This window comes from Prionailurus viverrinus, chromosome B3, assembly GCF_022837055.1.
Source record: "Prionailurus viverrinus isolate Anna chromosome B3, UM_Priviv_1.0, whole genome shotgun sequence".
NCBI lineage: Eukaryota > Metazoa > Chordata > Mammalia > Carnivora > Felidae > Prionailurus > Prionailurus viverrinus.
The window spans coordinates 81,421,077-81,448,276 of record NC_062566.1 but is presented as its reverse complement, the minus strand read 5'-3'; the positions used below and the strand labels follow the sequence as shown (position 1 = coordinate 81,448,276).

The window sequence follows — 27,200 nt, the reverse complement described above, 5'->3', positions numbered from 1 at the left end:
AGAAAAATTATGACCTAACACAAAGCCTTGGTTCATATGGATGTAACAAAAATTCCCTTCTTATAATTAATCTTTCAGTTACCTCATTTTTAAAACAGGAATAATAATAATAGTTCTTACATCAAAGTTTTTGTGAAGATTAACTGATATAATACATGAAAGGGCATAGTTTAAAAACCAAAAACACTGAATATTACCTTTTTCTCTCTGTAGTCTTGCTACAATAATCCTCATTCTTCAGGCAAGTGGGTGCCTCTCCCTACTAAGAAAAGATCAGGAAGTATAAGAAAAAAGAGCCTAGGAGTAATGTTTCAAGACCTTACTCTATGCCCATCACATTCTTCTGCTAAGATCTGGTCACAGGCTGCCGTATCATGGTTCTCCCTGTGAGCCACTGAGCAATGGGATCTAGCAAGCCCAGGCTTAGCTCTGTTACATGAGAGTCTCAATTTATTTGCCCTGAAATACTTTTCTTTACAAATGCCCAATGCCCTGTCGTGTCCCCATGTTAGTGTCCCCATGTAAAGTTCTAGTAGAGGTTCGTTTCTAGGATAGAAGATGCTGAATCTTGAGAAGTAATGATTAAGGGCTAGACCTGATTCTCACTGCTTCTACAAAAATAACTGAAGAAGTACCTCGATAGGCCAATCGGCAGACATTTGTTTAGTGCCTACTGTGTACACTGTGTAATAGGTGACCCAAAGAGAAGTAACACATGTCTCTAGGCGGTGCCAACTCACAAGCCAGCAGGGACGAGAGATACGTACAAAAATAAGCCAGACGCAAAGTGAGCCTTAGCAAGGGCAATGATTGTGGTTCATACAGGAGTTCAAGAGTACAGAAGAGGGAGAAATCAGTTTTGACAGGGATCCATTAAAGTGTCTTGGGCAAGGTGGGAATCAAGCTGAACTCTAAGGTGGAATGTGACCACGTTAGGTGACTGTAATGGAGAAGGACATTATAGGCTGTGTAAGTCATTTGAAGAAAAGAGTTAGAAAAGTGCTCGGCCTAACTTTGCACGATTATGATTTACCCAGGGTGACTATAGCATGGGAGTGGGGTGGAGGTGCAGAGCTTGAGGCCGGAGAGAGAAGTTGGAAGCATATGGTAGGAAAGAAACCAAAGGCCAAGTGAGGAGCTTTGGCTTTACTCTCCGTTCAGTGGGGAAGGATTGAGGATCTTTGGGACCAGGAGCAGATCTGTTTTTCCAAATAAGAGAGCCTGGTGCCACTGTGAAGAATAGATGATAGAGAGCAAAAAGAAAATAAGACCTGGTAAGGTAACAGGAACCTAAGCCACAGCAGTGGGAGTGGCCATCAGGGGATGCAGGGGAGAGGTATGTTGAGAGGCTGCATTTTGAGAATGGTCGATGACATGTAGCAAAAAAAAAAAAAAAAAAAGCAGAGGCAAGAGGCAAGCTGAGAGGGCTCTCCTTGGCACACCCAGTCCCAGGCGAGGTTGCTGCATAAAGCAGACCATGGGCTCCAAGGACGAAACTGGCAAAGGGCCCAGAGACCAGGTGGTGAGGAATACCTCTTGGCTGTCCCAAGAAGTCTTCTCCTTCCTTGAATGTCCAGAAGGGTAGCAACTGACCATCTGCTTTGCCCGCGTGGAATATCAAAATCACTGATTCCTGGACATGGGTCCTCAGCTTGGCAGCTTCAGAAGTCCTGGGGATCTTTTAAAATCATTTTCAGGCCCTTTCCCATGTGATTTTGATCCGGGAACCTGACATGGGGCCCAGGCATCCACGTTTTGCAATGCTCTCAGGTGATTCTGTTGCACATCTGTTGTGGGAAACCACTGTGGGACCTTACAACTAGTCTGGAAAGTGTATAGCAACCCTGGGCTCAACACGTACTTGTGCTAATGAACACTGTGATAGGCTGAAGACTTTTGGTTTTGGCCTCCAGCAGTGACTTTTAGCATAGTGACCTGCATCAAGTGCCAAACACCACCCCCGACCTCTAGTCCTCGGTGAACACATCAGGAGATGGGAGAGGCCGCATGCTTGACAGGGTCTCCCAAACGTCCCAAAAGGGCAGTGTACGTACAAGCCATCATTTCCACCCTTGTCCTCAATTCAAAAAGGAGAGCTGGGCTGTGTCGCAGGGATACCGTAAGAGAATCTTATTACAGGATGTTTTGAGACTCTACAGAACAGGCTACATAATAATACTGTCCGTTTTCTGCCAGGCTTATCCAACATTCATAGCACTTTTATTGCTATTATTGTTTTTATTTTTCAGGAAAATAATACAGTACAAAGGTAAGGCAGGTGTTAAACTTGTCCCTCTACACACTGGGCTCTGTGTGATTTGGTGACTCGTGCAAGGTCAGACAAACCAAAGCCAGGCCCGAACACCCCATCCCTCTGAGCCCCGGTTCTGCTTCTGGGCCATGATGGAGAAGGGTAACATAAAGGCATTTTTCTCTCCTTGTAAAAGAGAAAAAAATGGGGGGAGGGGGAATTATTTAAACACACCTCACTCATACTGCAATCACTGCATTGTTTTTCCTGTTGAAACACCCTGTTGGTTTTTAAATCCCTTTAAACCTACCCGGCACCTGTATGGCCCAGATCCAAGAATTATTACCGAACCCTTCACTTTTTATATTTAGCCACATAGGGGCTTCTGTGATGGTATCTGGCTCTTGGTTCGGTTGAAGATTTCAGAGCTTCCAAGAGTTTTCTTCTTCCAGAGAAGCTAGAGGCATGCAGTGCTCAGACCTGATTTTTTAAGTAAGTGGGGTATGTCTCTCCACTTATGTTCTCCTGGGTAAAACAGCATCACGGCACTACCCTGTACTGTTCCTGTGTGAAGATACTCCCGAAACACTGACTAAATGAGAGGGCAGGAGAAAGATGGGGGGGGGGGGGTCTTCATGAGCTTCTGCATGGTTTGTGGGATGACCTCTCTTCAGGGCAAGAACTGAGGCTGAAAACATAATGAGAACTTCCCAGCAAATTCATTATAACAAAGCATAATGTGAGCTCACTGGGCACAAAAATAGGCTGAAGGAAAGTGACTCCCACATAAGACCTAATTAAATACTTTGATGTCAGAAAGCAGAGCAGGGAGGGTAGAAAATCAAATCCGACCAAAGTAGAGGACCTAAATTCAAATAGGAGAAATTTCTCTCTCTGTCTCCCTCTCCTCTCCTCTCCTCTCCTCTCTCGCTCTCGCTCTCGCTCTCGCTCTCGCTCTCGCTCTCGCTCTGTCTCTTCTCTCTCCCCACCACCTTCTCTGTGCCTCTCTCTCCTTCTCTTCCTTTGCCACGAAGGAAGAATAAGACTCAGGAACAATAGGTTGTAAATTCTTCAGCCAATTAGTCCAGTGACTTACTACTGTTTATAATGCACAGAATGTCACAGGCTGTTTTGCAGCCTCCCCAAGTTGGTTTGTTAATAACAGGAAGCTAGCACTTCTCAGTACAGTGGATCAGCTACACGTGAAAATAAATGCAAAAAACCTGGAGGGGAATAGCAGCAGACCAAGAGTAGCCTTGATTTAATTTAACATTTGGGGGTCCACACACAAATGAGCATTTTAGTAGGCTTCATGGTGGAAGTTGCTGTCATTTGTAAAATATTCTGGCCAATTAGCTAATAGTGTGCTTGGATTTCTCCTGTTTTGATACAGTAATACTAAGTACATTGTGAAGCCCAATTATACAAATCATCCCCATATGCCATACCAGTCTTTCTTTATGAACTGTGTTTATAAATCCTGTGTGAGGAAATGTGTACTTCAGCAATTTAGACCATGTGTAAAAACATAGCCAATGGGATTGTCAAGAAAACAAGTTCCAGCCTAGGAAATCCTAATGTGTTCCGCTGGAATAACAGGAGGGTGCCGGGGAGTGCAATGCTCTGCTTAAATACATATTGCTTTATAGTGTTGAGCCAATTTAGGGGCTTCCGCTTCCCTTTCTGTTATTTTATTCTTTTCTTTTAGGATCCAACCTTGGAGTTTTTGAGAAAATTTGGGATTGGTCTTCTCTCGGGCACAATAGCCTCAGTCATTAACATCCCTTTTGATGTTGCCAAAAGTAGGATTCAAGGGCCTCAGCCAGTTCCTGGAGAGATCAAGTACAGAACCTGTTTTAAAACAATGGCAACAGTCTACCAGGAAGAAGGGTAACATTCTTATTTTAATAAATGTGCAGGGTTCACGTATTATTAAAGCTATATTGTGCTTCCATTTTGATGAGAGGCACTAAACCCTCCGAAATTGTGTATGTGTTGGAAAAGCTCTAATGAATGACAAACTTCGTGAGATAACACAGTAAGGAAATGTTGGCAACGAGTTCTGACACCATCAAGAACCTCGGGCCACCATCCTACAATCCGCTGTATGTTCGAGAAGGCGAAGATGAACCTTTTGCTTGTCAGTTTGCACAATATGCTCTAATACACCCTGCTAACGTGTGGGCAGGAGAGTGATTGTCTTCTAACTGTAAATCTAATCAAAATGTCACCTCATTATATTCTCCTGGGGGAATTAAACACGAGAGTTCTGTGCAAGGGGTTTTCTTTCAAAAATGTGAACTACAGGTTTTTTTCTGCTAATGTTTTTGAGTCTTACATTTGTCTTCATACCTCTTGACCCAGATCTTATTCTCAAGTAAGCAAGTAATATTTTATTTCGATCGAAGCTATATCATATTTCCTTTTGTGCAGACTGAGTTTGTGGTCTTTTAAATTCGATTACAAAAGTCATTTTGTCCATGTACACAGCTGTCTTGAAAGTAAGACCTGTGTTCAGAGCAAAAGCCATCTCACTGATGAAAGTCCTATTTCTGGTGGAGATGATCAGCAGAGCTTGGGCATCAAAGAATTAACTCTTTCCCTTTGTCCAATTTGCTGCAGAAGACGCATAGCCAGATATTTTTTGGTTTGCGATATGTGTAATTTCAAATAAATGTTCTTGTAGATGCTGCATCAGCAGCCCCATAAAGCTGAGGTACAACCCCATTTTCTTTTCAGAGTTATGAATGTTGCTCTTTCCCTTCCTGTTGTAGGATTTTAGCTTTGTACAAAGGCCTGCTTCCCAAGATTATGAGGCTTGGACCAGGTAATGATGTTTTTATTACTTATATCCTCCCTTCTTTATTGTTGTGGTGTCGCTTTTTTTTTTTATTTGTGTCTATCGGCAACACATTAAGTTTATCACACTGTGAAAGATGGAAATCTTGAGGATATAAAGTTGTCTAGGAGTATTCAAGATATTAAAGGTATCCATTAGAAATGTTTTCTTAAAAAATGTTTTCCACCTGTTTATAAGGTACTATTTAAGGCCTTGCTAGAGACTGATAGAAGCCAAAAAGCCCAGCTTAAGTCAATAGAAAAGGATCCACAGCCAGTTGAAGTTTGAGCACAGAGATGTACATACAGTGGCTTCTGGCTACAGGAAAGGATTCTCAGTGAGTGAGGGAGCAGCCCAGTAAAACTTTCCTGGTGCCCCAGGTTCATTCTTGTTCCTGCCTCAGCTTCATTTCAAAAACAGAAAAGAGGGATAACTTGCCTCCACAAATGGCAAGAACCACTTGGCTTCACGATCACCTGTGAGTTGTGAATACCGTCCAGGGAGCTGTGGCACTGCGGCCTAGCACTCACCTTCTGGGCCTCTGTCAGCATGATGGTGGAGGCTCCTGGCTCAGGGCCTCACCTCAAGATGCCAGCCCACAAAATAAAGCCGGCTGCCATTCCCACAGGGAGAGTCAGCTGCCTCTATGTAAACAGATGAGAAAATAACTGCTGCAGACCCAACTGCCTGGGCAAATAGTCTTGGGTTATAAGCAACCTTCTGTGTAAGGACAGAGGTATGCACCAGCCCACATATTTTTTTAACCAGGCCACACTCACCTGCTTAGACATCCTAGTATTCTTTCCCAGAAGCTTCACCTGCTCTTCCCCTCTCTCCCTTTCCCATTCCTCCCTTTTAACACCAATGTCACACACAGGCATGTTGACCATCAAATCTCAGCCCAGTGAACCAGCATTTCTACCAATGTGAGGATAGAGAACAATGGTCTGTAAACTGAAGGCAGTGAACAGCTCACACTTTCACATATTTAAAAAAATTTTTCTTTTAATGCTTATTTCTTTTTAAGGGAGAGACAGAGTGTGAGCTGGGGAAGGGACAGAGAGAGAGGGAGACACAGAATCCAAGGCAGGCTCCAGGCTCCGAGCTGTCAGCACAGAGCCCGACACAGGGCTCGAACTCACCAACCGCGAGATCATGACCTGAGCCGCAGTCGGACGCTTAACCGACTGAGCCAGCCAGGCACCCCCACACTGACACGTATTTAGAAAACACTTCCACAATTCCCAATCCATCGATCCCAACCTGTCTAGTCATATAAGCATGGATTTTGCTCCACATTTGAGATTCGGACTTGCCTCCTGTTAGTCATTGGCCCGTGTGTAAAAACAAAGCCAATTGTAAAGAATCTTGGTGATTCTGTGCAACTCTGCACGTATGTGGTGTTTTCCCTTCACCGCACAGTAAAAACCTGCTGGTAGACCTAGTATTAGAGAAAATCATAGGAATGACCCTAACCCAGCTTTCTCTAGGAGGCGATGGGCCTAAAAGGAGTGGTGATCAGGGAGAGTTTAACCTAAAACAGTAATTGACTGGAACCTTAATCCCAAACTCCTAAATAATCTGACCCCAAGGTTTGTTAGAGGCTTGCAAATGTTTGGTTGGCTTTTCAAATGTTTTTGCATGAGGTGTCCTGAGTTGATATAGTGTTAAATGCGATGAAATGGGTTGCTGTGAATGTACTATCCAGGCTAAACACAACTGTGAATGACTGGAAATCTCGTTCAAGGACCAGGCCCCCACTGGCATCTAAGTCCTCCAAACATGCAAGCCCTAGCAACTTGAAAGGTAGAAAGGTGTGACATTTGACTTAAGGACAAGATTTTTTCAGAAAGAGTGAAAAATGAAAGAAAGGTAAATCTGCAACTTTTATCCTTCGTAGTAGGGAAGCATCTCACCTTTTTTATAACAGCCTCAGCAGCTCTGTGTGGCTAACAACCAGTTACCTCCCATGAAAGGAGAATCGTGAAGTCTGTGGGTCAAACTCCAGACATCGCTAGGCTGAAAACTAACCCAATTCTGCATGTTCTTGTCTTACACTGAGAACAGTTAAGAAGAGTAAACACAGCAATTACATAGGTATTAACAGCCCTGTGTTAGTGGGTCGTCTTTGTTTGCCAGAGTACCAAGAGGGCTACAGCAGCTGAGAGGGGTCTAATAGAGTATCTTCATGGGTTAAAAATGAAAATTACAGGCAGGTAATTATCTTTGGTATAAGGTTACACAAACATGTGTGGCCTGTAGATTAAAAAAACACACACTCACACACAGATGGCAGTGTGTACAAAATAACTAAGATCAAAATCAAGTTCTGGTTGTTTTCGTCAGAAGTCCATCTTCTATTCGTGCAGCCAAGTCTTCTTAAAGTTGTGCTCAGAGTATCTGTCCACATTTTTCACACAGACATGAGAGGATAGATTATATTCAAGAGCATGGGAGACGTGCCATTTACGGCATCAGACAGAACACAAAATCATCCACATGCAAATGCCTCTCCTGACTTCTTGGTATTCTGCAACCTGGGTGCTTAGTTTTCTGTATCATATTCTTGTTGACATATTACATAGCAAGCCTCTTTGAAGCCAGTTATAGAACTCTTCTCCTTCAAGATGAATGGTGGTCTCATGGCACCCAAACCCCACTACCAAATTTTCAAGTGTGATACATTTATATGAGGCGGAGAAGAGGAAGAAAAACAAGAGGAGGATGAAAACTAGCTCTATTTTGTAATGCACATATTTTTAAATATTCAGAAGCTACTTTTCACATTGCAATCCAGTCTGAAGGCTGTAAGCGAAAGCTGGACTCATCTGTCAAGTACCCTCTTAGAGAGTTCCTTCTTGAATGCAACTAGGACAATGTTAATTATGGACTGAAAAAGATAAATCCTTTGCCTACATATGAAAAATATGAAGGTTTGTTTGCAGGAAAGCCACATGCCCTTACATGACTAAATGTGTCTATATTTACTTTTAAAAATTAAGAGTGCCTGAAAAAGAATCTGATGAGAAATGCTGAAAGTCACAGAAGCTCATGGGGAAAAAATGTATTTGGAGACTCAAGATGGTCTTGATTTTGCTGTGAGAATTTTCCACAATAGTTTTACATCAGCGTATTAGAGCCCAAAGACTGGTGAGTCTAAGCAGCCCCTGCTTGATAGGCTAATGGGACTTCACAGATCCAGAAACCCAGTGGGAAAAACGATGCTATTTTGCAGGATTTGAGATAAAAACCAGCTCTTTTCTTTTCTAGGTGGTGCAGTGATGCTGCTGGTTTATGAATACACCTATTCATGGCTTCAAGAGAACTGGTGATTACCTATGAAGTGTTGAAATAATGGATATTTGCTATACAGCACTGAGCTGATAATTGTAGAATTATAATTTACAATCTTATGTACAATTAAGGGGAAACAGTTTATTCATGAACTCTAGATTCATGAAAATCTATTTCGATACTCCAAAAATCATCTCTAGACCATTTGAGACAGTAGTTTTGGCCACATCCATAAATCTGTGAGAAGAAAGATAATATGAAGTAAGGAGGTGTGTTAATCGAGCATAGAAATCAGATATAGTTCATAAAAGCAATATAAATTTCATGACCTGTATTCCTCTCACACTGATTCACAATGAAAATTCATTGTATTCATAATTACTTTTTTCCCCAAGAGATCAAGAAATGCTTAAAGTCATAAAAAAAATTAAGCCAAAATTTGAACAGTTCTTTTAAGGAATTCTTCCATAAATAATAACTAAAAGGCACAAGGAAAAGATTTTTAAAGTACACTAAAATGGCATTTTAAAAATATTGAATTTTATGTTAAAATTTAAATCCATTGGTTTTCTTTAGAGTAATAATCTACATCACACCTCTACTTTCCCAAAGCTACTGGCACTGTTTTTTTAAATCATGATATGTGAAGTCTTAGGACAAATAGAAAACATGAAATTATGTTGAACTACTTTCCTTCACATAATTCCCTTTGAAAACAATTTTTGTTGCTGAAATAGTTTCATGTTAAATAACAATTTGGAACCACTCCTTGGGCCCATTTGTGCCGTGTTTGCATCCAAGTATCTTTTTTCAGAACTCTTACCTATGCCATTCTTAAAAAGACTGTTTAAAGTACATTTCCAAATTATTAAAGTGACAGCTTCTGGTATGAAGTCATCTATCTGCAGTGTTAAAATGTGTATTATGAAGGGAAAAATGTTTCAAAATAGAAGTACGTTCTTGGCATTTCCAAAGATTCCTGTACTAACATGCACTCCAAAAAAATATCTCCTTGGCACCGACAGAACCAAACTGGATTTTTTAGTTGCCTCCTGAAATGATGCTACCTCAGTAGCTGACGTCAACAAAAATATCTGCACGTTCTAGACGATACCTATTCTTAACTACTACTAAAGATTATTTCTACCATGAGGCTAGGTCACTGAAGCATTTTGAAAATAAAAAATAAAAGATAACATGGTAATTATTACTTTTTATTAATTTAGAGCATTTGAAGTATAAAAATAAAGGCTTTTTGACATACTGTATATACATACACAGCCTTCGGTTGTACATCCTTTCCAACGTGTTTTTTAATTTATATTTCAGCCCAATATTCAATAAGAGGGTCATTAAAAGTAGAAAGAAAAAAAAAACAAGATGCGTCTGTCATACAACTGCATCCTATCCTTTGCAGGTAATGCTATTGCGGCCCGTGAAGGAGAGTACTGCCTGCATGGAGGCCATGAAATTGAACCTTTAACCTCTCCCTGTGAATGGGATGGGAAAGGACCTCTGAAGAGTGCATTTGCCAGTTTAAAAACAACACTTTTACCCCCTAAGAAACAAAGGAAATGTGTCAACATTAGTCAATAATAACGTCTAAAAATTAAACAATCCCCATCCCATTCTCCTTCTCTTATTTTTAAAAGTAGCTTTAAATCATAATTTGCTTTGAGTAGCAAGTTGTATTCTAGCTTTCTGTTGTCTTTAAGTTACTCGTGAATTCACTGTTGCTAAGAAAAGACCTGAGGGGAAGAAGAGAAGGAAAAAAAATCTTGGTATCATTAATATTAGATTTTTTAAAAATACAAGAACCAGAAAAAATTATAAATAGAATAACAAGAGATTTCTTAATTTAGATAAATATTTCATTGTGTTTCATACAATTGAGTTTTTAAAAGACTCTTAATAGCCACCTAAAAATATCTGATAAAGGATAATTCTGTACCTTATGTCAGTTTTTCTGGATGGCAGGAGAGTCCCTGTACAGTATGGTTTTAAAGTCTTCACCAAAATATTGGACTGGTATCTTTGTTCCCTTCGGTTTATAGTCTATTTTCTTACCAGACTGGGAACTCCAGATGTCAATAGGAGTTTTACAAGATCAAAGGAAGACTATGGCCCTGAGAGTTCATCTGCTCCTTCTGCTTATTCTTCTCCTGAAGTTATAATCCTCTGTTTGTAGCACTGAATTTAGGTTGCTTTAGAAATAAATGCAGTTCAAAGCCCTCTAAGATATCTGTAGTTGGAAAAAAAAGCAGTTCTTTGAATGTAACTTGTGTGTCAGAAATCTGCTTACTGTTTATATGCTAGTGATCTGAAAACCTAGTTCCTCTAGCCATCTGAGTTTTTTAAATGAAGCCACGAAACCAATGTGACGGAACTGGGTTGCCATGTGGACTGTGCACAGCACAGAGAGGAAGAAGCCAAGATCACCTAACCGAATGCATCTTTAACATCCATTATCTAGTGATGTGCCCTTTTAGTTATTGCACAGAATGCCAAAAAAAAAAACCCATAATATATTAATTTTCCAATAGATGAATAGTACCAATGTTTTTAAAATGTAGTTTCAAGCCTATATCCCAAGCAGGAAGAACTTTCTAAACAGAAAAGAAAAAATGTAGAATTATACCCAAGAAAAGCAATTGTTTTAAAACACGACACCTCACACACACACACACACACACTCACCCCACAGCTCTACTATTAACATTAAAGTGAAAACAGAATTGGTCTAGAAAGACTTACTAGCTAAACTAGGTCCTTTAACTGCAGAAATGAATAAAGGGAATTTTAAAAAATTAAATAGCATTTGTATTTCTAATACCACCACCAGTTTACCTACATGTGAAACATGCTTCTGTACAACAATGTAAACTTCACAGCAAGCCATTTTTACATTCACTAGAGCAGAATTTTCCACTTTCTTTAAATTACAACATAATTTTGGGCTGAGATTGCTGAACACACAGGTAAGCCAACAATAACAGTACAATTTAGTTTCACAGTGGTTTTCTTAACATAAAGTTCATTTTAAGTGTCTTTGCAAAGCATTTCACATTAAACTTAAGTTTCTAAGTGACTTCCTTTAAAGCCTTCTTATTCAGATATTTTCCACCCTCATGTCTTTATATGCTTGGCATGTGTGTTGTTTGATTAGGATACAAAATGGGAGACTGGCTTGTTTAATCTGTTTTTGAGTCCTCTGCTGTAGAAAGAAAATGTCCTTCATAAGATGTTGGAGCCTTCACTGCACACACAAAATTTGGGGCAAGTCCAGGTCCAGGAGCCCACCACCAAACAGAGACAAAGACGTTGCCAGAAAGTCACCTTTACAAAAAGAGAGAAAAAAAATAGATAGGGGTGGGAGGGAGGGGGGTATCCCATGGAATGAAAACACAAATGCACCATCCAGAGTCCGTATTTACAAACTAATAGAAAATATAAACATCACTGTATTTGGAACCGAGTAAAAACATCAGGAGGAGCTAAATTCAGATACGGCTTGTTATACATATTTTCCAACAAAATAGGTTATCTCTTAAAAATAAACAAAGCATCACTCAAGTCAATTATCGATTAGTTTCCTAATGATGAATTTAAACTTGGTCACCTTATTTGATTAGAGGGTGCAGCGTAACTTTTTTCTGTATGTGTTTTCCTTTATTGATTTTGCAAAAATCTCAACAATTGCACGTTTCAAAAGTTCAGGTTGATTTAGAATAAATATACACATGTGGTTTTACCAAAGACTAGTTTTAAAAGTTCCTTAAGCCCTTTGAGGGGTGCAGGTTTCTTTGCTACGTTAAAACAGTGTGTGGGCAACACAAATGTCTCATTCAATCCTTAAGATTGCTTTTGTTTTCAAATCCTAAAGTCATGTCAGGTTTTCTGCAAGAGAGAAGTTATGGCAAGAAATATTTAAGTGTCATCGGCACAAAGGATGTGAGTCCTTAAAGCCAGCTTTGGGGGCGGGAGGGGTGGGATCCGAGACCAGGGGAGAGGGGGAGGGTGTGCTGAGGGGAGACCCGGGTGAAGCTGCCACGGACAGAATTTCCCATCAGAGTGCAGAAGCCGTGACAGAGTGACTACCTTCTCTGGCTGCCTGCATTCCCTTGAACGCCAGCGATGCGGGAATGTCACAGTTGTGGGGGGAAAGTGGGGTGCCGCTGGCATGTTGCCACCCATGTCCAGCCACATAACCGGAAGGAGCGGCGCTGTAGGTCATGTAAGGCGACACTTGGGCCGGGGTCGGATAAGGAGCCATGCTGGACGCTGACACAAAACTGCTTACAGCTGGTAGGCCATTTGGTGCCTAAGAGTAGGAAGAGAGAAGAGGTGAAAATAATTACATTGTAGTAGTTGACATTTCACGGGTTTGCAGAAAGAGGCAGAATGTAAGTTCCTCGAGTAGAAGCAATATTCGGACTCTAATTTCTGATTTTTTTAGATCTGATCTTTATATTCTAAATGCATTCACAGTCTTGCTGCTTAAACATAAGGCCCAAAAAACAAGATATCATTCTTTCCACAAAGGCTTTGAGGAGGCTACAACAAGAAAATTCATAGTACTTGCTTTGCTATTTGGAATTATAGGAAGGAAATACAGGGTGAGGAAAGAATTAATGGTGATTAAATACTCTCAGAAGCTGTTCAGCTATCCGGATGCCTTTGTCAACCTTCCCCGTACTTGGGTTTTGTTTGGCTCTTTTGTTGAAGCATTTGTGAAGGGCCTGGTTGGCGTAGCTTTCATTTCCAGTAAAGAAGGGCACGGAGTGTAGGCTGTCACTCCAGACTCTCAAAATGAGCACAACCTTTGTTAAATAAAACATGGGCCGTATTTTAAAAGGTCATGTTGAAAATGCCTGTTGGACAAAGGACATGCAAAATCAGGCAGTTGTCTTATAAGAGTTCTTAAATGAAGATTGGGGATATTTTTTTCCAGAGCTATTTTATCAACAAGAAAACTGTCTATTGGAATATAAAAGAACTGCATATGTGTGGTTTTGAAATTGGAATATTGGTTTGCAAAGTTTTGGGGTCCTGTGATATGAGTTTTTAAAAGCCACATTGATAAATCTCTTGAAAGGAATTTAAATGTAAAATCCTAGTTTGCAAACAAAATGCAGCAGCCCAGGCAAGGAGCTCTGTCTAGAAACCAGTGTTCTCTTGGCATCCAATAAGTTACTGTTGGTATTGTTACTATTAACAACAATAAAAACACCCCAATTTCCTATCCTGATTCTGGCATGACCACTTCGTGTCTCAAGTAACTTCTTTTTTTTCCCCCTCAATTTCTACATTATTTATAAATAAAGAGTAAACTTGTTTCCTGGCAGAGATGTGAATGAATTCATACATCAATATATTTCCTAATGAGAGTAAATGTATAATATAATTACTAGTAGTAAAACCGATTCAATCCTTAGAGGTAAGAAAAGAGCAGACTTGTGTTAGATACTTTTTCTAATTCAATTACAATATAGAAATTGTTTCCTAATTCATTTGATTGTTATTTTCACTTCCACATCTATGACAATGCAATGGTGGGCTCTCAAAAATGATTTTCTCCATTTAGAGTAATACATGGAATAGAATAAACACATGGGTATGATTTAACACTGCTCATGGATTTCTGACAAGAATAAAAGTAGAGGGGTTAACCTTGTGTACTTGGTCTGTTAGAACACACAGATCCTGTTCTGTTTGTCAAAGTGCCTGTTCTTTGAAAAATGAGGAAGGGGAAAGGAAACTAAGGTTTCTTGAATATGCCCTATGTCCCAGGCACCAAGAAATATCCAACATCGTTTATGGAATAATGAAGATTGGTGAATTGTAACTCATTATAAACTACTGGGTTTATAATAATGGCAAGATAATATATAATGATTACAACACAATATTACTTTCATTTAATTTGATTTCAATTGAAATTAAAATGTATTTCAAGGGTCCTATAGGATGGTGCTCTATTTTTAACAAAGAAATCATTGCACATCACTTTAAAATATAAATGAAATCCTTATCCTCTTTTTATACACAAGAATGTAGATTAAGGAATTTAGCCATTTACCCTGGGCCAGTTGGCAAATCAATGGTCATGTGTTAAAAGAAGTTATCACCCCTGCCTGACACAGGATCCTCTGTAGCAAATCTTTTCCTGCTTTGCCAGGACATTTAAAGAACAAACACAATTTAATCTCAAACTAGAGCATCTTTTGATATAACATCTTGTAAAAGATTTTTTCTTCTTCCAGAACCCTATTTTCATTGTTAGACCCTCATTGTTTCTTAGCTTCTGAAAAAAACAAAACAAAACAAAACAAAACAAAACAAAACAGATTTCCCCCTTTCTGAGGATGGCTTATCAGAGAATGGTTCAAAGGAGACACACTCTAAGGCTCTCAGCAGATGAGTATGAAGATAGCTATCAAATTGTAGAAGAAATCTAGCATTGCATAGAGATTACAGTTCCAATCATGTTCATGTAGGATTTTCCCAATAACCCATGAGCAATTAGTTTTGAAAGGAATCATTCTGATCCAGTTATAGAAAGGTATTTGCATTTGTATTAGCCTCTTCCATTCTAGATTAATTTTTTATCCTGTTTACCATGTCAAGATCATAAAATAAGGTTAAAATTACTTTTAAAACAGTGAAAACCTTTGCTCAACATTTTACAAGTACATAAGGCTAAACTACTTAATGTTATACATGACAGAAACAGTGCTCTAGTTAGCCAAAAAATGTGTTGATAAATTTTATTTTTCATGACAGCCGAATTTTTCCTACCCATTCTTTTTTCTTTGCATTTTTTCTATCATCCAGAATTATAGTTATCTCTGAAACACTTGCTTCACCATCTTCCCTTTACATCCTTGCCCTTAGAGCCATTGCTCTGTGATGTGCCCCCTTTATTTGGGGGCTCTTCAGCTGTTCTCTTGCAATGTCTACCATCCCCTTAGGTAGACCCATTTCTTTTTTCCCAGAAACATCCCTCCTGAGAAATCAGGCTGGAGTGGACTCTCATCTCAGATAATGCTCCTGGGATTTAGGGGAGGAAGAACACTGGATTTAGGCCTTTGCTACCTTCAGGTGCCTTACTTATTCTGTGACTACATTTGTTTGTTGGGCATAAAGTAAACACTACTAATTTGTTCCATATTTGTCCAATTTCTCATACTTAATAACACAAATTTGGTGACTTAAGTATTTCAAAGTTTTCTAAAATCCACAACATATTTAGTATCATTTTAGTGATGCAGTCCCTCTGTACTGCAGAAAGGATGAATAAGAAGGGAAGCTCAGGGAGGTTTGATCTCCTCGTCTTGTTAGAAAAAAGGCAAGAGGAGGCTAAAGTGAGAAAGTAGGTGATGGGCACTGAGGAGGGCACTTGTTGGGATGAGCACTGGGTGCTGCATGGAAACCAAGTTGTCAATAAATTATATTAAAAAAATTTTTTTTTAAGTATTTGCTTAAAAGAAAAGAAGAAAAAAAACAGAAATCTTTAAACAGTATAAAAATAGCTCTTTGCTTTCCCTCAGGTTAAATTATGACTCAGATTTGGGGTGAAAAAGTTTTGTCTCAACTTTCCTTCTCACTGGTAAAGTTCAGATTTAGAAATTTAGAAAAAGCAGCATAAACAAGATGAGATGACAAACACACTTTAAAATGTGCCTGCCACCTTCACTATTCCTTCTAGTGACTCAATAAACATCAGTTTTCTCATATTAATTCTGAAATATGATGTTGGCAAAAAATATAAATCTCTACTGGGTAAAGTAATTGTTATTTATGAAGCAATCACTGAATGAGTAAAATTTTCCACCACAAAGGAAAACAACTACAGGTAGCATTGATGTTTGTTTATTCTTTCCAGTAAAAGAGTACATGACTTAAACTTCCCAAATCTGTTTAATGTTTTCAGTGAAGGGCATGTAATTAATCTGAAAAGCTAGTTAGGCTGAGTAGAGACTACCAAATGTACACCATAAATATAGTGGGAGCAAACATGCTAAATTACTCTATTTAATTGGATTGTAAATATGATTTATAAATCAACCAACATATGGAATCCCCAGAGAAGAGTAAACAAATTTTCCAAATGAAACCCCAGCAATGGGCATGTAATGGAAATCCCATTTTTGAAAATGACTTTACCTAAAGATTCCATAAATAAGACCTCAATCCATCAACTGCTTTTTTATGTGGATCTTCCATAAAAGCCATGAGAATCCTGTCCTCTAAAGAACTATACAAGGATCTCCCTGAAGCAAATGATCTTCCACCTAATTTTGACAATGAGATTTACTAATACAAAGTAAAATAGACCAAACAGCATACCCTAGAAAAAGTTGAATGTTTGTTGAATGTTATTAGGAAAAAAAAAAAAACACACACACAGATTCTATCTCACCGGTATTAAAGAAAATAGTCTAGGGAGAAAAAAAAAACAAAATACAATGTCTAGTTAAGATTTGAATGAAAAAAATGAGTTTTCATTTTACTTGTTCTAAAATTTTAGAAACATAGATTTGCCATTTTTTAAAAACATGCTTTTAAATTAGTATATTGAGAAGCGATATTGGCAGAGAGCTAGACTATAAATAGTTTGAGAACAGGGCTTGCCTCAATCATCTCATATCCTCATAAAATGGGCCATATCATAGGTGTTTCATAACCATTTGTATACCTTAGTGCAGCCTTTTGATACTCTTGCTTTAAAAAAAAAAAAGTCACTTTTGATCACAGAACAAGCATTATACATTAAGTAAGCAAAATGAATAAAGCTGTTGAAAAAAGTAAATAAAAGTTCTCATCTAGCCATTTCATTATTTGATTTATGGTTGTTCCATTTATCCACACACCACCACCCCCACCCCTGAAAATGGAAATGCATTAAGATCCAAATGCTTTTGACCATGGCGGGAGGAGGGAGTGGGGGGAGGGGGGGGGGAGACTGGTATGACAACTGTCTGGCAATTAGAAGTGATAGACAGTAGTCTTCACATTCTGAGAATTGTCTACTCAACATTTTCTCCCTTGAAGAAAATGCAAACAGCAGCGCCCAATCCTCTACCCACAATCTTTCATCCACTCATCAGTTCTACCTGGTCCTCCCCTTATTATAAAATGAGTTTACTTTGGCTTTATAGTAAAGTAGATTTAGCCACAAATAGAGATGTGCTTCACCTAGAATTTCAGCCTCCATAACATAAGCAAGAAAAAGTTTCAGATCTGAAAATAAACAAGATTTTCTTGCTCTTCGTGGTGCAATCTTTGTTTGACTGTTGTTCTACCGTTCTTAATTCATTATGCAATGACCTAGTAAAACAAATCTGATAAAATGAAATGATGGTTGTAAATATGGTTTCAACATTCATCCAAAAAGATCTTAATTATGCTTAGTTATCACACTGCAGATCTAAATGTCTCTAGGTAACGGAAAGCTGCTATTTAAAATTTTTCCCTAAATTTTATATTTCCAAAATACTAAAATTAAGGTAGACATGAAAAAAATTTAAGTTATTTTTTTTATTTTATATGACACATTTTACTGCTACATCATTAATCTTGTTTTAAGACACTAATAGTTAAAAGCTACCCAGGTTGAGGAATGTTTTCCATAATAGACAACATCATGAATTTCAAACACTTTCTACTGGCATTTGCCTACATTTTGATTCTCTGCAAAATTATAAATTACTTAACATAAAATTAACTTTATTTCATATGTTGAAAAATCCAGTGCAACTTCATTTATATTTTCATGAGAACAGTATGTCTACAAGGACAACCGGTGTTTAAAATAATGTACTAGAAAGTTATATTCAGGATTCTGAAATACTATATTTCTAATACAATATACACATTAATGCTTCGTAAGAATTTCAGATTAATTTATGTCTCCAAATCCAACCATTTTCACAGCCTGTTTAACTCTTAACTTTTTAAGTTCAAGTATGTAAGGATTTTTCCTCATTCCTGACATCTCGATTTGTAGCTAACGTTATATTAATCTTGCTGTCTGAGTTAACCTACACTAACCAAAACTGAAGAATACGCAAAGCTTATAAATCTAACATTCAGATTACTTCAGTTAGAGTACCAGATATACAACATATTTTTTTCTGAGAAAGTATGCCCAATTGTAGAAAATTTTTCAAGAACTATACAACTATTTATAAACTGTTTAAATAAAATGCATTAATTCACTAAGTACCATATAAAAGTACCATAGAAATATTCCAAAGCCCCCCCTCCCCTTTTTTTGCCATGCAACTGCATTCAGTAAAGGTTTTCTGTTTTAACAGAAGAGAACCAGCCATTAGGAACCAGAGAACATTGTTGCCATTCAGAATTAGAGATTAAAGATTTCTAGCCCAATATTAAATGCAGGTGAAAAAAGCCAAAACAAATAAATATTTTTTTCTTCTATCCTCAAGGGTAGACAATAAGGACTTCTAAATGGTAATATAAAGTACTGACTTCATCTTAATGAGTAAGACAAGTTTGAGTACTCTAAATTAGTGGTTTAAAAACAAAAGATAGGTGTGTATATAGCTGAAATGTGCATAAGGTTCTAATTACTAGCGATCAGGCATCCTTTTTTGTAGTTTAAGCTGGAAATAGAAACTCTAGATTACGGTAATCACTAGTACCTACAATCAGTTGTCAATTCAGTCCCTTTAGTAATTTTACAGGTGTCTTCTGGGAAAAGACTATGCTCTAAATCCTATGATTCTGAATTCTCAATTTCCTCCTTTATGTACTAAAATGAAACTTGAATCATATAATATGGCACTATTTAATAAAAATTATAAGTGCCCTGAAAGTATTATGTGCATAATTTTTGAGAATTTTTTGCCAAAAACTTTCAAATTTTGTTCATTACACAAATAGAAAAATGTTACCTGAGTTTACATTTTGGTTTTTAAAATATACTTATGCTGATAACATTTTGAAAAATAACTTAAAAATAAAGCTGCTCTTTGAATATTGGCGAGGGAAATGCATACACACACACACACACACACACACACACACACACAACACAACACACCTTACCATTGCTTTTTTGTTTACGAGCAAGTATTAGTATAGAATTTTACCCTCCAGGAAATCAATGTCCAAGTTCCAAAACTGTTCACAAAATGACACAGCCTAAATTTCTCTACCTACTTAGCACACCTTCATCATTAAGCACTATTTTGATCATTATAATAACCACTGCTTTAATTGTACTTAGAAACTTCTGAAGTTTTGAAATTTTACATCAACTGAATTATATTACCACATGATAATACAGAAGATTAGCATTCTGCAATTAAGAAGTTTCCAAATTTAAGTTTGATATAAATGTCTTTTTCTTCTGGAAAAAAATTGAACTTGTTCTCTTAGGTACTTCGAACAATGCTTAGCCACTTATGTCTTTAATTTACTTGCTTTTATAAATATCATAATTCAGTAATAATCAGCGTATAAAATGTAATCAACTTTCATGTTCAGAATATACAGATTTTTTGAATCAGTTCTATTTTTATTTTAAAGTGGTCTGTTTGAAGTATGTGTGTAAATTAACCATTTCTAAATGAGTATAAACACTAGATCTATATAATTCAAGGGAGGAAAAAATGAAATAATCAAAGATTTTTGAATTAAGACATTGCTTTATATGTAAACTGGGTTTATCAACTATATGTGAGAATTAAAAACTATTTTTCAACTCTATACTTCACGATGTTATTCCAACAAATGATGACCTAATAAAAACTACTGAGCACCTATTAAACGCGAGCTACTATGCTGGATGCTTTAAATACACTCCTTCTATTGTTTGTAACAACACGCCTTGACACTTTTTGACTATGAACTCTCCAAACAAAGTATATGCTCACACACCCCCACCCCTCAAAATCGCTTGTTTTTGGAAGACCATCTCTAAACCGCCATGTATAACCACTGGTAACTTTTAATGGCGGTTTACTGTGCGCCTTACGACTGCATTATCTCATTGAATCTTCTCAACATCTCTTGAGGTTGGGACTATTATTTCCCCGTTTTACAGATGAGAAAATGTTGGCGCTAAAATTACTTGCTTAAGTGGCAGTGGTGCCAGAAGATCGGAGCTCCTAACCGCTGTACCTACTGCATCTTCTTTGTGATAAGGAGCTTTTTAAAAAGAGAACGACAAACTTTCGTATAATTTCTCCATGACATTCTTTACAGTAGAAACAGATACGGGAAAGGGACTCTTTCTTTGCTATTTTCGAGGATCTTTGTCACGGGAGAACTAATACGTATATGAGTCTCTTTTAACAAAACAGGGAGAGAAAAGGAAGTGGAAATGGCGTTTGAGAAAATGAGAATTAGGATTTTTTTTTTCTTCCCAAGTTTATAAAAGCAACAAGTTACATATCACATAAAACGCTGCTTTTTGACAGCTAAAACATTAGGAGTTTTAGAACTTCAAAATAATAAAACGAAAACTGGGTATTTGGGGGCTTCGGAACTGGAGTTTGGCGTTAAGAACCTTGCAAATCTACCCAGACCCGCTCAATGAAACCTTAAGCTGCTTTAAGGTCCGTGTTTGTTTGTTTGTTTGCTTGCTTGCTTTTCGGGGCTTTGAACTCCTGACTCCAACTTGGTGATGAGTTTAGACTCAAACCTCTAGGGCGTCAGTGGTGGTGGTTTCTTAATTTTTTCCGGGTGGGGGAGGGGGGCGGGAGAACACGAGTGTTTCAATTTTTCTTTTTGCAGAGTCGGGGGAGGGACAGAGGGAAAGAAAAATTAAACGGTCCACAGCCAGTCCGTATAATTTGAGGTTTTCTCACAAACCTCCCTTGGGAGATTACAACGTGACCCTTAATCTGGAAATGGTAACTTTATTAGGTTTATCTGGTTGCCCTCTCCAAACGATCACAGGACAGGCTACGCCGGCGTGTTTGCAGGGAGCCGCCGTACGAGACACGCGCGAGCGTGGGGACCCCGCAGCCCACCAGCCCGCAGGCCCCGACCCCCGGCGTGCGCTTCGCGGGCGTTGCAGGCAGCCCGCGCCGGCGCCGCTCAGAGAACCCAGGCCGCTCTCCCAGCCCCTCGGAAGCGCCTTCCTTGGGTCACTATTCCCAGTGCGAGCAGCAGATTGGGCTTCGGGGGCCGCGCCTGCAGAGGCCAAACAGGCCTGGAGGCGCTTCCACCGCCCCAGGCCCTCGGGCCCGCGGCGGGGGGTCGTGGCTCAACTCCGCCCTGCAAGGTCCCGGCCTCCGTCCCGACTCACCCAACCGTGACCGCCGGTCGGCCCGGGCTTGCCCTCGGTCGAGGCCCAGAAAGAACTGGGTCCTGCGTCGCCCAAACCCCCGCGGCCACCGCGGCCCACCCGGCGGGGCCCTCGCCTTCTCACCTGACCGTACTTGGCTTCCTGCTCCAGAGCTCCCTTCTCCAGCCCGTTCACCGCGTGGGGGGCGGCGGCGGCGAAGTTGTTACGGCCCAGGCTGCTCCACTCCTCCACCTTGGGGCTGTGGTAGGGGGAGCTGTCGCTCACTCCTGGGGAGGACGAGAAGGCGTCAAGCTGGGGCTCCAACCCGCGCACCCCGGCCTGAGACGCGGCCTGAAACAGCGACCCGCGAGCTCCGGGGCTCCGACCCCTGCCCTCGGCCTCCCGGGGGCGCTGGTCCCAGGCGCGGCCTCGCCCGCTTTCAGCCCAGGGCCCCGCGACGCTGACTCGCTCAGAGTAGGCCTCTCCGAGCTCTTTCACCGAGGCCTGCGGGAAGGTTTCTTTTTCTCCCTTTTTCAAAAGCCTTTGATTTTCTCCTCCCCCCGCCCTGCTCCCTCCCCCGAGGAATCGAATGGAAAGAACCTGGGAGTTTTCCCAAATTAGGGAAAGAACACGTGAAGCTGTTCATCCCAATCGTAACCCAGGGTTGACTCGGGATTGACGAAACTGGGACTGGCGCAGACTGAAAAGGGAGAGAGGAGCGTCCTTGGCCTAACCGTCCTTGGCCTGTGCTCCTGCTCAGAGACATCTAGGAAAATGCTCACTGTGCTGTGGGGATCTAGTACTTAGGTGGATAGATGAGACAAAAGACCTGCAAAGTCCTTTGCAAGCAAATAACTACGTGATGGCCACAATGCACATGCAAAATATGCGTGCATAGTTTGTCTTGTGTGTGCCTAACTTGTGTGTGACTACCCTTGATGCTCTATGTCTACACGTTAAATATGTGAGGTTATGTGCATATGACTCAGAAAATAAATATTACAATTACCCCTGTAAATGCCACCAGTGACAGTGGTAAGGTTATAGAGAGAGGGTGGGTTTTTTTTTTAATGAAATAAAAAGTTAAGAAAATGAAGGTAGAATTAAGTATTTTGAAAGGAGTAAAACCATCAGTTATCCTTTATGTTCTTAATAGAGAAACAAAGAAAATTATACACTGTAAAATGATTACCACAATACCTAAAGGTGTGCCTATTAAACCACTGCCATCTTTGAATGGCCAACTGCAGTTTTAAAGAAGAGATATTTGAAGACTATGAGCAATGTGTTTTTGTCTTTGGGACCTATGGGTGGAGGACTGAAGTTTGATAAAGCCGCTACAACTTGATTTTAAATACTTCCATCTGACACAGTGCTTTGAAGGGCAATCATTTTGTAGAAGTGATCACTTATAGAAATAATCATCTTATGTTCATGGATTTGTCAGAAAACATGTTTAAAGCTGGCATCCAGAATCAACATCTAGAACGAACAGTTGCTCCTCTCCATATACTCCATTACTTTTCCAACTGATATTTGGTCTGATTGTAGGATCCCTGGGGAAGAACAGTTGTCTTTTCAAATCTGTCAGTCTTTTTTTTTTTTTTTTTAACTATTCCTCCTCCTTTCCAAAGGATTAGATTGTGTTCCAATTTGCACCAGGAAACCATGTTTTGGCGCAGAACTGCCAGTCTCTCTTTGCCTTCCCAGACAAAAGGCAATCGGTGGGCACAAGCCTGAAGTTATCTTAAGAAATTGAGATCCCCCTGTGAGCCCCATTTCTGCTGATCTCACACTTTCCCATGAACAGGAGCTTCCTTTAAATGTCACTGAGGTCAGTTTATCCTATAAATCAAGGGCAAACTCTCTCCAACTAAAGCTCCAACCAGCCCCGAATAAGACAAAACTGAGCTCCTTAGAAGGATCTTGTAAATTGACAGTCAGAAAACAAGAGTATGAGAAATCAGGCTCTGCTTTAATTACTTAAAAAGATAATTGTGCCAATGTGGTGACAACAGAGAAAGACAGGAAATAATTAAAGGAACTATCCCCCCCCCATCCTATTTCATTTTTCTTCTGTGCTTTTTAAACTTTTGGCCAACAAATTTAAAAGGTAGGCTCTTATGTCTGTATTATTTTAATTCTGCATCTAGGACATTTTGACTTTTTACCCCTACCAAAAAAGAAGCTAATGCTGGTTTTTCTTGTTGTTGTTGTATTGTTTTGTTTAACTATGAAGTAAAAGAAAACAAACTCTGGTCTGCAGAAGCCGACTGAGCTGGGGGGGGGGGGGTTGCTCGGGGAATCCTTCTTACCAACCAGAAAAGACACTGGGGACACCACAAGGTCAAGGGTGAGAAAGGAAGAGAACAGCGGGGTGGCACCGCTGAAAACGTGCAAGTACTAGATATCCACTGGCATTTCCCGGGACCAGGAGACACTAAAGAGAAGCCGCAGGCGTGGGGAAAGCGGGAAAGAAGAGAGGACAAGATGGAATCACCACGCATTTTGTCTCCATCACAGCGGTGGTTGGTGCTACTTCCTAAGATATAAGTAGTAAAGTCTGTTAAGGTAAAGGCCAGGGTGGGGGGCGCTTGGAAAAAAAAGGGAGAGAGAAATAAAGCAGAAAATTAGTCCCAGAATGAGCAATGCAGTAACATGCAAGTTACTAGTAGTAACTTCGGGACCTCAGTTTCCGAGGAAAATGAAGTGAAGCATAAGAATGAAACCAATTAGGTGACATTTGAACTTCCTGCCTGAGCAAATTTGGCCTGATTGCCAGAATCCAAGAATACTGCAATTTCCACAGGGTGCCCAACTCCTCGCGGCCGCATCTGATTCCCAAACAAGCTGCCCGCAGCGGTGTCTGCAACCGGCAGCCCCACGCCCGCTCAGTCCTCCCGGGCTGAGCCCCCAGTCCAACCCGGGCCACGCTCTCCAAGTGAGCGAGCGGGTCTGAGGCAGCAGCGGCGAGAGAGGCGGGGGAGGGTGGAAAATGCGAACCATGTGTTGGGGATGGGGGGATGTTATGGGTCTGGTAGTTTGAGATGAGGCAGGAGACTGTGTGTGGCAAGGAAACGGAGGGCATGAATTTCAAGTTAATGAGATCAGGACACCCCCCTGGGAGGACTCCATAGTTTCGAAAGGAAAAAGCCTCAGGTGGTGGGATAGACGCGGGCTCGGAGGCCGCAGATACCGAGACACCAGCGAGGGTGTAGAGGAAGACTCTGCAACGTCCACACATCCGGCCCGTGAGCCCTTACCTTGGTCGGTGATGGAGCGAATGCCCAGGATATCGGTGACGGAATGGGAGGAGGGCCAGGTACGGGGCATGGCCACCGAGCCGGGGATGGCTGGCACCCCGGGCGGCGTGGGCACCTTAGCTGCGGCCGCCGTGATGGGGCTGGGGTACGAGTAGATGTGGTTATAGGGCAGAGCCGGCTGCGGCGCCGGCTGGTGCTGCTTGTAGGAGTCGTAATGACCCTGTTGAGCCAAGTTGCCGATCTTGTTGCGCAGGATGCGGCTGATGGAGCTCACCGAGGGCACGTTGTACTTGTCGCACACGCCGTCCGCCAGCAGGCGGTCCCGGATTTCCCAGGCAAAGATGCCAGGGTCCCTTTGCTTGTAGGTCCGGATGTGTTTCACCACGGTGGGGGTGGTAACTCGGGGTTTGCTGCCCCCAATGGCTCCTGGCAAGATCGAGCCTGTCTCGTTGTAGCGCGCCAGAATCTTGCTGACGCAGCCGTGCGAGACCCGTAGCTGGCGGCTGATGTCACACGGTCTGATGCCCAGTTGGGCCAGTTCCACGATACGAAGCCGGATGGCGTTGGGCAGCGGCCTCCCGTTCACGAATACTCCTCCCAGCTGGTTCACCTCCCCAAAGGCTGGCTCTGCAAAACGAACACACGGCGCGCGGGGACACGCACCGGGAGTTTGGGACAGCCGTTTACCACTCGGCCTCCGCCCGCATAAGAAGGCAGGGCGGATGCACCCACCCCGGACTAGGGACCTGGGCTTTCCCTAAACCCTATTGTCCCCGAGTCTCGCCCAGTGGCCCCAAACCACTAAGGTCGAGTGGGACCCCCCCCCCCATTCCGGTGGTGCCTGCGGCCACTACAAGCAAACAAAGTGGTGGGACACAGGGCCGCTCCAAGTGTTCAAAAGTCTCCGAAGCGGGCAAGGAGATCGGTCTTGACGCCTGCAACAGGCTCCTTCTCGCCTTCTCGGCGCTAAAGTCTTTGGGCCGCTACCCCTTGAGCCCCAGCGCCCCGCCTGGAGACCCGCGCGATTAGACAAGGTCTAGAAGAAACTACAGTTTGTTTGTTTGTTTTTCCCCTCACGTTCTGTGTGAGTCTACGTGAAACAAAACTTGGTCCTCCACTAAGACTGCGGAGCTTGCTGATGCCACCGCTCCCTTCTTTTAAAATCAGAAAATGGCATCAACAGCAACCCAGTAGCCAGCGTTCAGACTGAACTGCTGTGCGCCCTGACCCTTAGCGTGTTCCTAACAACTTGTAGAAACACGAGCAAAGTCAATAAGAAGAGTGTGAGCGCTCAGTGGTGCGCGCCCTCGCTCTTCCTCCCTCCCTCCCTCACCCTGTGGTTCCCTCCCTCCCTTCCCGGCTCTGACAGCGTCCCCCGCCGCCACTCACCCATTGCTCCGAGCAGTACACCAACGGGGCCCCAGTTCCGCACTCCCAAAAAGTAACTTTTCGCACAGCCTCAGTGGCCCGGCTCGTCGCTGCCCCGGGCCGCCGGTGCCTCCGCTTCTTCCCGGGAGGAGGCGGCGAGAGTGCAAAAGGAAGGAGTAAAAGGAAGTCTGTGCCCCGAAGAAAGAGGCTAGAGTTCTGCATTTCAATCTAAGCAGCAACGTGGGCTGGCCTGAGCTGGGCCGGGCGGCTCCGTCAATCACTCACCAGGGACACGCCCTCAAGGAGGAGGGTCCGAGGGCAAGCTGCGTGGTGATTGGTGCGGCCAGCTGAGCGACAGTGCAGTCCGGGAAAGTCCTTCCGCTGTCTCTTTCAAGCTTGCTCTGCACCTGGGTGACTAAATACAATGAAAATGGGAGTTTGACACCTTCCCAGGAGCAGCGCAAACAGACAACACAATCGGGCTGATAAAAATGCTGAATAAGCAAATGAAAGCGTTTGGTCTGAATTTGAGAGACTCGAAGGGAGAAGGGGTTGAAGAGACTTCTAGGAGGGGAGGAGGGACAGATGCCTCAGAATTGAAGTTAAAACTCCAGGTGGGAGGTGGGGGCCACCGTTACGAGGGGCAGTGGTTCTTAGAATTGCCCGTCATGCGGGCCTCCAGGGGCTGTCTGGAGAAGAACCTATTACCGGCAGGGGCTACCTCACTCCAGCCTATGCCAGGTGGCGAGAGCACAGGTGTGAGATGGTAGGCCCCTCGGAAAGACCAGGAGGTTTAGGAGAGACCGAGACGGAGATGGGGGCCACTGCGACCGCCAGGTGGTGACCCTTCTTCTGTCTCCGTGACTAGCCTCCTTAACGCAGCCTCTGATGGGTTCATCCAGAAGCGCGGGGCCAAACCATAGC

At 41.6% G+C, this 27,200-nt stretch overlaps 2 protein-coding genes across 9 annotated transcripts in view; one reads left to right on the top strand and one right to left on the bottom strand.

Moving 5' to 3' along the window:
* SLC25A21 (solute carrier family 25 member 21) overlaps positions 1-11,077 on the top strand; it is a 486,715-nt gene extending 475,638 nt beyond the window's left edge. For 4 of the 6 annotated variants that reach the window (XM_047863356.1, XM_047863358.1, XM_047863357.1 and 1 more), the window contains 4 exons: positions 3,960-4,141; positions 5,026-5,078; positions 8,361-8,418; positions 9,714-11,077. In XM_047863356.1, coding sequence (XP_047719312.1) covers positions 3,960-4,141; positions 5,026-5,078; positions 8,361-8,418; positions 9,714-9,867 — 447 coding nt within the window. In that variant the 3' untranslated portion in view covers positions 9,868-11,077. Of the gene's footprint in view, positions 1-3,959; positions 4,142-5,025; positions 5,079-8,092; positions 8,241-8,360 lie in introns of all 6 variants that reach the window. The other 2 variants (XR_007153080.1, XM_047863361.1) reach the window with 2 other exon arrangements.
* A 104-nt stretch (positions 11,078-11,181) lies between these two features.
* On the bottom strand, positions 11,182-26,513 carry PAX9 (paired box 9). 3 transcript variants are annotated; one of them, XM_047863355.1, is made up of 5 exons: positions 26,298-26,513; positions 24,909-25,535; positions 21,790-21,932; positions 12,483-12,705; positions 11,182-12,281 (listed from the first exon to the last, which is right to left on the bottom strand). In XM_047863355.1, the coding sequence occupies exons 1-5, from the start codon at positions 26,299-26,301 to the stop codon at positions 12,268-12,270; spliced, it is 1,011 nt and encodes a 336-aa protein (XP_047719311.1). In that variant the 5' UTR covers positions 26,302-26,513; the 3' UTR covers positions 11,182-12,267. The 3 variants fall into 3 exon arrangements, with proteins under 3 accessions (XP_047719311.1, XP_047719308.1, XP_047719309.1); XM_047863352.1 differs by having other exon boundaries at positions 11,182-11,720; XM_047863353.1 differs by having other exon boundaries at positions 11,182-12,705.
* Between the last annotated feature and the right edge of the window lie 687 nt (positions 26,514-27,200).

Excerpts from the sequence above, each read along its gene's own strand:
- PAX9 (XM_047863352.1), bottom strand. Across the intron at positions 21,933-24,908 it reads TCGCTCCATCACCGACCAAG|GAGTGAGCGACAGCTCCCCC; the intron begins GTAAGGGCTCAC and ends CGTCCTCCCCAG. Across the intron at positions 12,706-21,789 it reads AGGAAGCCAAGTACGGTCAG|GCACCAAATGGCCTACCAGC; the intron begins GTGAGAAGGCGA and ends TCCTACTCTTAG.